Raw genomic sequence first — 12592 nt, 5'->3', positions numbered from 1 at the left:
GATAGCTCATTACTCTCTGCTAGTCATTGAGCAGTCTGAGTTTCTGCTAATTGGTTCAAACTCAGATCCATTGAGCAAAAAGACAAACATTCAAATATTAGGAAATAAACACGCTGAAAACAAACAAACAAAAACAAAACAAAACATACATTTTACATTCTAGGTGGTTGCTAGGGTGTTGCTAGAGCATTTTAGGTGGTTGCTAGGCCATTATGGGTGGTTACTAAGGTGTTCTATGTGAACAGTAGACAGTTGCTACGGCATTAAGGGCACAGAGGATTGTTCGTGGTTGCCAGGGTGTTGCTAGTGTGTTCTAGGAGGTTGTTAGGCCACTATATGTGGTTACTAAGGTGTTCCATGTGACTACTAGGGTGTTGCTAGAGTATCTTAGGTGGTTGCTAGGCCATTATAAATGGTTACTAAGGTGTTCTATGTGAATAGTAGACAGTTGCTAGGGTATTAAGGGCACAAAGTGTTCTTGGTGGTTGCTAGGGCATTGCTAGAATATTCTAGGTGGTTGCTAGGGTGTTGCTGGAGTATCTTATGTGGTTACTAGGCCATTACAAGTAGTTACTAAGGTGTTCTATGTGAATAGTAGACAGTTGCTAGGGTATTAAGGCCACAAAGTGTTCTAGGTGGTTGCTAGGGCATTGCTAGAGTGTTCTAGGTGGTTGCTAGGCTGACATGGGTGGTTACTAAGGTGTTCTATGTGAATAATAGACAGTTTCTAGTGTATTAAGGCCACAAAGTGTTCTTGGTGGTTGCTAGGGCATTGCTAGAATATTCTAGGTGGTTGCTAGGGTGTTGCTGGAGTATCTTATGTGGTTACTAGGCCATTACAAGTAGTAACTAAGGTGTTCTATGTGAATAGTAGACAGTTGCTAGGGTATTAAGGGCACAAAGTGTTCTTGGTGGTTGCTAGGGCATTGCTAGAATATTCTAGGTGGTTGCTAGGGTGTTGCTGGAGTATCTTATGTGGTTACTAGGCCATTACAAGTAGTTACTAAGGTGTTCTATGTGAATAGTAGACAGTTGCTAGGGTATTAAGGCCACAAAGTGTTCTAGGTGGTTGCTAGGGCATTGCTAGAGTGTTCTAGGTGGTTGCTAGGCCGATATGGGTGGTTACTAAGGTACTCTATGTGAATAATAGACAGTTGCTAGTGTATTAAGGGCACAGAGGGTTCTAGGTGGTTGCTAGGGTATTAAGAGCACAAAGTGTTCTAGGTGGTTGCTAGGGCATTGCTAGATATTCTAGGTGGTTGCTGGAAGACTCTAAGTGGTTGCTAGGCCAATATGTGTGGTTACTAAGGTGTTCTATGTGGTTGCTAGGGCGTTGCTAGTGTTCTAGGAAGTTGCTAGGCCAGCAAATGTGGTTACTAATGTATTCTATGTGGTTGCTAGGGTGTTGCTAGAGTGTTTTAGGTGGTTGCTATGTCATCATAGGTGGTTACTAAGGTGTTCTATGTGAATAGTAGACAGTTGCTATGGCATTAGGGCACAGAGTGTTCTAGGTAGTTTCTAGGGTGTTGCTAGAGTGTTCTGGGGGTTGCTAGGCCAGAATGTATGGTTACTAGGGTGTTCTTTGTGGTTGCTAGGGTGTTGCTAGTGTGTTCTAGGTGGTTGCTAGGCCAATACAAGTAGTTACTAAAGAGTTCTATGTGAACAGTAGACAGTCACTAGGGCATTAGGGCACAGATCATTCTGGGTGTTGCTAGACGATTATATGTGGTTGCAAAGATGTTTTATTTGAATGCTACACAATTGTTAGGTGGTTGCTAGGGCATTCCTGGAGTTTTCTAGGAAGTTGCTAGGCCATGTGAATAGTGGACAGTTTCTAGGGCATTAATACACAGACTGTTCTAGGTGGTTGTTAGGGTGTTGCTAGAGTGTTCTAAGTGCTTGCTAGGTGGCTGCAAAGGTGTTGCTAGGAAATTATAGGTGTTCCTAAGGTGGAACACTATGTGATTGGTAGGTTGTTGCTAAGGTGTTGTTATGAGTGGTTGTTAGGGCATTGCTAAGTGGTTTCTAAGGTGCAATAGGTGAGTGTTAAGATGTTTTGGTGGTTTCTTTCTTGTCCAAACAAAAATAACCTAACACAAAGTTTCACAATATATGTCTTGTAGTTAGAACTGCATAAAAATGGCAGAAAAAATGCAATATATTATCAACTGAAGATTAATGAATCAAATCAATTTAGATCAATCAAGACAAATTTAAGTCATCAAATAAAGACAATCCAATGAGTCTCTTGAATAAATAAATGTCAAAAGCATTAAAATCATTTCGCAATGCAACCCTTATGGTAAAGCATTTTAAAGTAGGTTAGTTAAAACATCTATGTAAGTCTGTTGTATCCTTCAGAACGTTTTACAATCAATCATGTCTCGAGCACAAACACTGCAGGGAAATTCACATGCTTAACTTCAATACTTGACAGCAGTTTCAGCAGTTTCTATGTCAAAGTAACTACAAATGAATATTTCCAAACTGGTTTCACTATCACTCAAATCAGAAAGATAAAACTGGCTTTCAACCAACATTACCATTCTGTTATCATGTTTATCATATAAACACTCTGAACAATAAAGATGAATTCATTCGGCATGAATACGGTTTGAAATTCCCTAGTGTGCCTGTGATGATGGTATCTGGTTTTCCGTGGGCCGGCGTGACGCGGGTCGACCTGCAGGTATCCGCAGACAGACCGCTATCAGCGAGCACTTGTCTCTCTGCAGACGAATCTCTCCAGGGGCCGTGCATACGCTTGTTGGCTTTGTTTTGACTGGGCTCTGAAGGCGGCATGTGTATCAGATTTACTGTATTGATTTGCTGTGGGCTGCTGCTGGAGATCTGGGAGCTGAACTCTGGGTCGGATGGGAAGCGGAGCAGACAGGCCACAGATAAGCAAACGCATGAGGTGGAAAAGGCCTTTTAGATAAAAATACGTTCTTGTCCTTCATGCATACCTGAAATTTTCTATGAAATCACCTTTCTTGTCTTTCGTGGCTCATAAATCACAAAATGATGCCGTTTGCTCAATGTCATTTGAACAAACCTCTAACCTTAAGCATTAAAGGACAACGCATAACTCGTCCCACGCCATGTGCTACAGAAATGAATGATTTAGCAAAAAAAAGATAACTGTGATGTTACATTACTAACACCCAAGAAAACACATAGCAATGCCCGAGTTACCAACATGCAGGACACCCATGCAACCACTTAGAATGCCCAGGACACCCTAGCAACCACCCATAATACCCTAGTAATTATGTAACAGTGCCATAGCAACTACTTAGAACACCAATGACATTCTAGCAACCAACGAACCAAACAACATTCATGTAACCCTCCAAAACACCCTAGCAACCACCCAGAACACCCCAGCAAACACCTAGCAATGAACCCATAACACAAGTCTATGTAAAGCACTTTGAATCACCACTGAGCGTGAAATGTGTTTTATAAATAAGCTTGACTTGCCAGCATCCCCACCCCAAAAACACTCATGCAACTACCTAGCAACACCTTAGCAACTACCCATAATACACACGTCAACATAAAGCACTTTGAATTACAACTGTGCATGAAATGTGCTACATAAACTTTCCTTGCCAGCATCCCCATCCCAAAGAAAACACCCATGCAACCACCTAGCAACATCCTAGCAACCACCCATTACACATCTAAGCACGCTGAATTACCACTATACATGGAAAGTGCTATAAAAATAATCTTGCTTGCCAGAATAGCTCCTTCGCCAAAAATAAATAGATGCGACCACCTAGCAACAACCCATAACACATCTATGTACTGTAAATCATTTTGAATTTCAACCATTTTTTAAAATGAGCTACATAAACTTTGCTAGCAACCCCCAACAATGAAATGTGCTATATAAATTAAATGTGCCTTGCCAGTATCACCACCCTAAAAACACCCATGCAACCACCCAGCAACACCCTAGCAACCTCACAGAACACCCCAGCAACCACCCATAATACACATCTATGTGAAGCACTCTGAATTACAACTGTGCATGAGATGTGCTATATAAATGAAACTCGCCTTACCAGCATCACCACCTCCAAAAAAAACACCCATGCAACCACCCAGCAACACCCTAGTAACCACCTAGAAACCACCAAGTAACCCCAGTAATCAGCCAGCATCAACTTAGTGACTATCCAGAACACTAAAAAAAAATAAATAAATAATAATATAAACAGAGAAACTCCCTAGCAACCCACCAGAGCCCCCTAGCAACACCCTGACAACCACTCACAGCATGATTGTGTTGGTGAATTATGCATGGGAAAACAGCACATATTTTCTCCAGGAAACGTAAAATTGTAGTTTGGTTCTGCCTGGCAGTTGCAAAAAAACACTTTCATTCACCCGCACTCAGAAGCAGCATTTCAATCTCCTTCCAGCAAAAGAGAGAGAGAAAGAGAGAGATGAGGGAAAGGATTTACAAATGCATGAAGGAGAGGGAGTGAAGAGAAAGAGAGAGGAGAAACGGTACAGAAGAGTAAGATGAAGACAGTTAGGGTAGGATGCACAGAAAGCATCCCGGTTCACTATGTAGTGCACACTGTTCCAGAGTGCAGTGAGTCTGTGTGTCATTATGTGACAGAAATGGATTACTCTCAGATTAGAGTGCTCACACACACACACACACACACACACACACACACACTCACGCACCTCTCTCTTGCATGGCTTGCGGATAAATCTGTCGCTCTGGATGAGTGCACGGTAAGATGGAGACATCAAACAAGCCTTGTCTTTCTCGTTAAGATTTCATTACATCCACAGGCGCTCAAACACACACACACACACACATCCACTTAGCAGCATGAGGGGGACTGTGTCATTAAGTGCAGCTTCTCCATCAGAGAATTGCAGTGAATTCCATAGGAGACGTCACATTAAAACACGGATGGTTTTGAAACACTCTTCCAGAGACGAGCGTCTGTCGCCTCGTCTGAGAATAATCCTAGTGCTCTCAGAGGAAAACCGTATTGCTCAAAGGTAGCTTTAGGAATCAACATTGTCTTAGATGTTTCTCATAAGACATAAGACAATTAATGTCAAACATTAAAGTTCATCTGATTGTGGAAGAATTTGATCGGAAATCTTCATATTGAGTAATACCCATTATATTTTTTCCACAAGAGAAACATCTGAGCAGCTCTTCATTTAATGTTATTGCTGTCTAGGAAAAATAATTGCGATATTAATGCAATAAGTCATGGATTTTCTTACTTATAATTTGTCCTAAACAGCACAAAAGTTTCCTTTGAGGATCATGACTCTCACTGGCTAGACATCTGAGTTTGTTTCTCCATCAGATTTGGAGAAAAGTAGCATTACATCACTTGCTCACCAATGGATGTGAATGGGTGCCATCAGATTGAGAGTCCAAATAGCTGATAAAAAAAAAAAAATTACAATTATCCACATGTAATCCACACCACTCCAGTCTATCATTTTAAGAAGCCAAAAGCTGTGTTTGTATGAAGAAAAAAATGCATCATAAAGAAATTTTTAACGCTTCCTCAAGTGATAAAGTCTATCTCATGTTGTCTCTCACATCAAAATACACCCACATATTTTTTTTTTAGAGCTGTTTTGTCTTGTAAGAGGTGCTTGATCTGTGCAGATTTCTCTCCTGATTCAGATTAGACCAGTTTTTCCCCTGGAGGAAGCGTTATGTATTATGGATTGTAGCCAGAAGCAATGGTTTGAAGTTAAAAAGACATTCATTGATGGACTGGAGTGGTGTGTCTCATTCTGACGGCACCCATTCACTACAGAGCATCCATTGGTGAGCAAGTGATGCAATGCCACATTTCTCCAAATCTGATGAAGAAACAATCTCATCTACATCTTGGATGGCCTGAGGGTGCGTAAATTCCCAGCAAATGTTATTTTAGGATGAACTAGTTACATAATAATAACTTTAATTTTTATCATTGACAACAATCAGGTTTACAGCACATAACATTACAGCAGCGTTTTTTTTGTTTGTTTTTTTTTTTTTAAATAATGGTTTGTTTTCTACTGTTTAATAAAAAAAAATCTGAGAAAACATTTGCAAAATTGCTCAGAATTTCTGATCTGAAACAAATGATTCTCAAACTCGCATCAAAGTCCAAATCTGAATCAAAAGATTTGCGTACCCGCTCCGAAGTTCCAATCTAAATCAAATGATTTGCGAACTACGTTTTGAAGTCCCAATCTAAATAATGATTCAGGACTTGTAGCACGGCTTGCAAATCATTTGACTTAGATCAGGATTTCAAATCACGAGTCATTTGATTTGAATCATTCAATTTGCAAAATGACTCACAAACTCGCTCCAATCTAAATCTGAAACAAATGATTTGCCATACAAGCTCTGAAATCCCGAAATTAAAACGAATGATTCGCAAACCCAAACCAAAGTCCCAATCTGAATCAAGTGATTCATGATCTACGCTCTGAGGTCCCGATCTGAATAATGACTCATGAACCATCATTTCAGATCAGGACCTGGAGCGTGGATTGCGAATCATCTGACTTAAATCAGGATTTCAAATTGCGAATCATTTGATTTCAATCAATCAGTTTGCAAAATGACTCATGAACCCATTCTGATCAAAATCAAATGATTTGCAAAACATGGTCTGAAGTCCTGATCTGAAACAAATGATCCGCCATACGCGCTCTGAAGTCCCGAACTGAATCAAATGATTCGCAAACCCTCACCAAAGTCCCAATCTGAATCAAGTGATTCACGATCTATGCTCTGAAGTCCTGATCTGAATATTGATTCATGAACCATCATTTCAGATCAGGACTCAGAGTGTGAATCGCAAATCATTTAACTTAGATCAGGATTTCAAATCCCGAATCATTTGATTTGAATCATTCAATTTGCGAAATGACTCAGAAACCTGTTCTGATCTGAAACAAATGATTTGCAATACGCAATCTAATTTGAGCACTTTGAAACAATCATCTTGCAAAGCAATAGTTTAACTGATTACGATTTTCAAAAAGCTCCCTTTCACCCATCATTAAGTGTTTTTTTAAATTGTTACAAGCGATGTTAAAATTAAAAATGAATGGCTCCTTTAATTTGATCTGGTTTTGGTAGTGAATCGCTTGAAATGAATCAAAGTCACGAGTTGGAATCAATCGGAGCGGTTCCAGCATAAATGACTCAATTGATTTGGTTCATCTGTTCCTCTTTGCGCATCTTCAGCCATGTTTACACGACACTGTCTGTACTACTACTTGCTTAGCTCGATTGTTTAACATTAACTGAAATGAGCAAAAAAGTTATGTTTTTTGAATTGCATTAATTTTGCATGAAAACAAACGTGCTTATTGACAAAAAGAAACACTTCCTCTTCTTGCTATTTTCAATTTCAAAAAGTCCAATTCAAGTACTTTAAGCACTTTGTACGAACCCTGTTACAGGAAAACATTCTCCTTTAGGATTAGGGACTATAAAACAGTTCACTTATACAGTAGCATCAGCTGTTAAAGCCTTCAAGGAACGCTTGTGGTTGTATTTTGCAGACGCAGAACCTGATAAACAGATGCTCCTGTAGTCGCTGTCACTGTAGCACACAAGGAAACAAATGTCACGAGTGTAATATTTGTTTCTCATTTAGTACTAATGAGGCTTTCATTTTTTAATTCTCTAATCACCCCGGGGTGGATGAATCGAGTCAAATGAGCCCGAACCAAACATTCTGTTCAAGGCATCAGAACCCTCACGGTAAAAAACATATCACCAGCAACACATCGGAGACAAAGAGATGATGAAACCATGAAGAACTAAGTGATGTTTATGCTCGAAAGTCTATAAACTAAAGAAGTTATTGAACAAATCTCAAGAGTTAGAGTTGCAAAAGTCTTCACTGATGAATTGCTTATACAAATGAGAGATATTCACCCACACGCACACAAACCAGCAAAACAATTCCTGTCTTCAAGCCTCTGAAGTGCTGAATAGCCCCTCTGTCACACCACGAGTGTATAAACAGAATATATATCAGCTCTTTCCATACAGTCCACAAAAAACCTACTGTGATGGTACCATGGTTAAATTACGGTATCAGATACCTAATGAGGACTGTATTTGAATAGCATATATTTACACGGTCACTCGAGAAATATAGGTTCTAATTGGAACCTTTGCACTCTGATGTCAAAATAGAATGTTTGGAAAGTGTAACACAGTTTCTTTTAAATAACAACATTCTGACATTTTGTATATTTTAAACAGCTGTAGAACAATATTCATACAACAAATCACCTATATACTGTATGTGATCCTGAACCACAAAATCAGTCATAAGGGTCAATTTTTTGAAACTGAGATGTATACATCATCTGAAAGCTGAATAAATAAGCTTTCCATTGGGACAATACTCAGCCGAGATACAACTATTTGAAAATCTGCAATCTAAGGGCGCAAAAAAAAAAAAATCAAAATATTGAGAAAATTGCCTTTAAAGTTGTTCTTAGCAATGCATATTACTAATCAAAAATAAGTTTATATATATTTACGGTAGGAAATTTACAAAATATCTTCACAGAACATGATCTTTACTTAATGCAATAATGATTTTTTTGGCATAAAAGGAAAATCGATAATTTTGACCCATACAATGTATTTTTGCCTATTGCTACAAATATGTTAATGTTATGTCACATATCAGCTATTTTATAGTTCATTCTCAATTGTATTTACATAAAGTACTTCAATAAAGTCTCCAAACTCCACAATTAAGACAGAATATATGTGCAAAAACCATAATATTTGGCCAAGATGCAACTGTTTAAAAATCTGCAATCTAAGGGTGCAAAAAAAATCTAAATATTGAGAAAATCGCCTTTAAAGTTGTCCAAATGAAGTTCTTAGCAATGCACATTACTAACCAAAAACTACGTTTTGATATATTTACGTTAGGAAATTTACAGAATATCTTCATGGAACATGATTTTAATATCCTAATGATTTTTTGGCATAAAAGAAAAATCAATTTTGACCAATACAATGTATTTTTGGCTATTGCTACAAATATACTTGTGTGACTTATGACTGGTTTTGTGGTTTAGGGTCACATATATCAGCCATAATATTTAGCCATAATATAATCATAATATTTCAAACCTTATGGTATTTGACCAAGATGCAACTACCTAAAAATCTGCAAAAAAATCAAAATATTGAGAAAATATATTACTAATCAAAAACTAAGACTTGATATATTTACGGTAGGAAATGTACAAAATATCTTCATGGAACATGATCTTAATATCTAATTTTTTTTTTCAACCACAATTAAGACGCAGTATATGTGCGAAAACCATAATATTTGGCCAAGATGCAACTATTTAAAAATCTGTAATCTTAGAGTGTGAAAAAAATCAAAATGCTGAGATAATCGCCTTTAAATGTGTCCAAATGAAGTTCTTAGCAATGCATAGTACATGTATTTATATGTCGCCAAACACCACAATTAAGCTACAGTATATGTGCAAAAACCATAGTATGTTTTGTAAACACCCAGACTTTAAAAATATCATCCTGTCATTACAAAATGCACTATGGAAATCAGTTTCTGTCTTTTATTGTTGTTAAAACGTGGGGTATATTGGACAAAGTGAAAAGAAATTAAGCAAAAATGACAGAGATATTCTCAAAGCATCCCATAATTTATCTTTTAACAGCAGTTACAAAACTGATACACTGGGCTGAAACTATGGTTGCCATGGCAACTTACATATGGGTGCAATATTGCAAAAAAAAATATTAATCAAATTCAGCAAACTGAATTTGAACAGCAGAGTATCTTCTATTTTAATGCTGTGAAGTTACAGCAGGTGTGTGTGTGTGAGAGTGTGTTTGTGTACCTGACTCTGTGTGTGTGTGCATCTCTGTTGCCTTAGATACCACGACTGAAAAAACATTACAGCCTCTCCTTCATAATCAATGACATTTGGAATAACGCATTATTGCACTGACAACACGCATCAATCGTAGCGTCAGGTTATTCGTGCGCATCCCCAGCTTGAAAATATCAGCGATGGTGGAAATGGGTGGTGTATTGATCACGAAACACACATTCTTCATCACGCACAGGCATATATTGGTAACTCACGCTCTTTTTGCGCAGGTTCAGTCCGTGTTTTAATAATCCGGGCAGATCTCTGATCTTCTGCTTGATCTGGACCTGATCCCTGGCGGTTCTGTTCCATCTCCAGCTCGACAGGAGTCCGTCCTCCGCGGTGCAGGGGATGCTGTCGGATTCCTCCATCATCATCATCCTCCAACTGCCACCTGCTCTTCACGCACACGGACGCCGGAGCGACATTCCGCCGCCGCTGCCGCTCGATGGATCTCCAGCCGCCGCAATGAGCCGCTCAACCGAGAGAGAGGAGACGAGACCTGCCGTACACTGCTGCTCCACCCAGCGATCACACACACACACACACACACTTACTCACATACAGCACACAAACACGGACACACACACACACGCGTATACTCGCATAGAAATACACTGAGCGCTCACACACACCTCGATGGCTAAATGAGGACATCCGACGGACTTCTGCTTTTATATGAAATCTGCACCTGAAAGAAAACTTGGAAAACTTGGTCGTTTATCATTCTGTCGTGGAAATATATCAGAAGTCAAGACTTAAAAAAACGATGATTAGAAATATGTGGCGTTCCTCATTAGCAGCTACTAAATTGTGATTTTATGCGTAATTTTAACTGATACGAAGATGTGAGTGTCTCAGTGCTGTGTTTTTCATTTTAATACTGTAACTATTAACCAACTGATCTATATTCGAGAAATAATAAAAGGAAATATAAACATTTATAGCCTAAAGTGGGATATTTTAGCGGAGATAAGCGTTTTTTCATTAGCTAATGGGGTTATTTTGCAGATTTCAGTATTTGTGACCCTAGACCACAAAACCATAAGCGTCAATTTTTTTGAAATTGAGATGTATACACAGTGTTGGGCACGTACCTTTAAAAAAGTAATTAGTTTTAGTTACTAGTTACTTCTCACAAATAGTAACCGAGTTAGTAACTGAGTTACATCATTATAAAAGTAACTAATTACCAGGCAAAGTAACTATTGCGTTACTTAAAAAAAAAATCTAATTTAATATAACTATAAAATAAATATAAAACATTGTACACTAATCTACACTATTTTAATGTTGTTGTGGGGAGTGTTGGGAATGTTACTTTGAAAAGTAATTAATTATAGTTATTAGTTACTTCTCACAAATAGTAACTGAGTTAGTAACAGAGTTACATCATTATAAAAGTAACTAATTACCAGGGAAAGTAACTATTGTGTTGCTTTTTTAAAAAATACATAAATAAATAAATATATTAAATAACTTGGATGACCCCAATATTAAATATGTTAAATGAATGAAATTTTAATGAAATTAATTACATTTTTAGTTTACTCACCAGACTAATATTAAATATCTGATATAATATTATAATTAGCATTCAACTTTAGCCATTAGAACTTTAGTAATTAGAATAACCATGAATGAATGCATGTTTGTCATGTTGACTGAACTTAGGACTGTTGGTGATATTGTTTGTAATTTAGTGTTTCTATGAACGTCTTGTTACTACCACGAATTCTACTATTAATAACAATATTAAACACACTAAGGTTTAATGAGCTGCTGGGTTCATGAATACTAATCACGTTGTCTGCGTTCGCCCGAACTGATTTGCTGTAATCAAAACAGGGACGATAATAGGTGAGCGCCAGCCAATGAGATTGGTGTTTGCACATTAGTTCCGCCTACTACCGGAGACACCGACAGTTCTTAAAAGCTGAAGTATTCCAAAGGAACTCCGTTGTTTTGAGAGGAAAATACAACAAAGAACATTGTTTACACGTAGCGCGTCAATTCTGCATGGTATAAGACTCTGTCGCTCTGTATCTTTCTTTGCGTGTGTGTGAGACAAAGTGACGGCTAGTCGTGTGCCTTCACACTAGAGTTTACAGCTCGTCAAATACAGGTACGCTGCGCATCCATTCAGATGAACTGAAAAATAAAATAATAATATTATAATAAATGATAGTAATGCCGTATTTTATTGGCAGTAATGGTAACGGCGTTGTAACGTAGGAAACAGTAATTCGTTTGATTACTCGTTACTGAAAAAATAACGCCGTTAGTAACGCCGTTTATTTATAACGCCGTTATTCCCATCACTGTGTATATATCATCTGAAAGCTTAATAAATACGCTTTCCATTGAAATTTGGCCAAGATACAACCATTTGAAAATGTGGATTCTGAGGGTGCAAAACCCATGCTACTTAAGGCTGGTTTAGTGGTCCAGTGGTCACATATGGGACTTTTAGATGTTTAATAGCTTATGTAATATATAAATCTTAACATTTAAGAAGCAAGTGTCACTTTTAAGTCCGTCTTACAAGAAATACCTCTGACGCTAACGCCAATAGCCTCGTGGTTAGCGCGCTGACATATGGCACAGTTGTACTGTGGGCGTCCCGAGTTCGAATCCCAGC

The 12592-nt window shown here is 38.1% G+C and overlaps 1 protein-coding gene across 1 annotated transcript in view; it reads right to left on the bottom strand.

Annotated features, from left to right (window-relative positions):
• The window catches only part of rapgef5a (Rap guanine nucleotide exchange factor (GEF) 5a), an 83994-nt gene extending 72986 nt beyond the window's left edge, over positions 1 to 11008 (bottom strand). The window contains exon 1 of the mRNA XM_051136333.1: positions 10167 to 11008. Within this exon, the coding sequence (XP_050992290.1) occupies positions 10167 to 10331 (165 nt within the window). The 5' untranslated portion in view covers positions 10332 to 11008. The remainder of the gene's footprint in view (positions 1 to 10166) is intronic.
• Positions 11009 to 12592: the final 1584 nt, after the last annotated feature.

This window comes from Labeo rohita, chromosome 19 (genome assembly GCF_022985175.1).
Source record: "Labeo rohita strain BAU-BD-2019 chromosome 19, IGBB_LRoh.1.0, whole genome shotgun sequence".
Lineage (NCBI taxonomy): Eukaryota > Metazoa > Chordata > Actinopteri > Cypriniformes > Cyprinidae > Labeo > Labeo rohita.
Note: the sequence above shows the minus strand (reverse complement) of the source record. Positions and strands in the feature narration are given on the sequence as shown.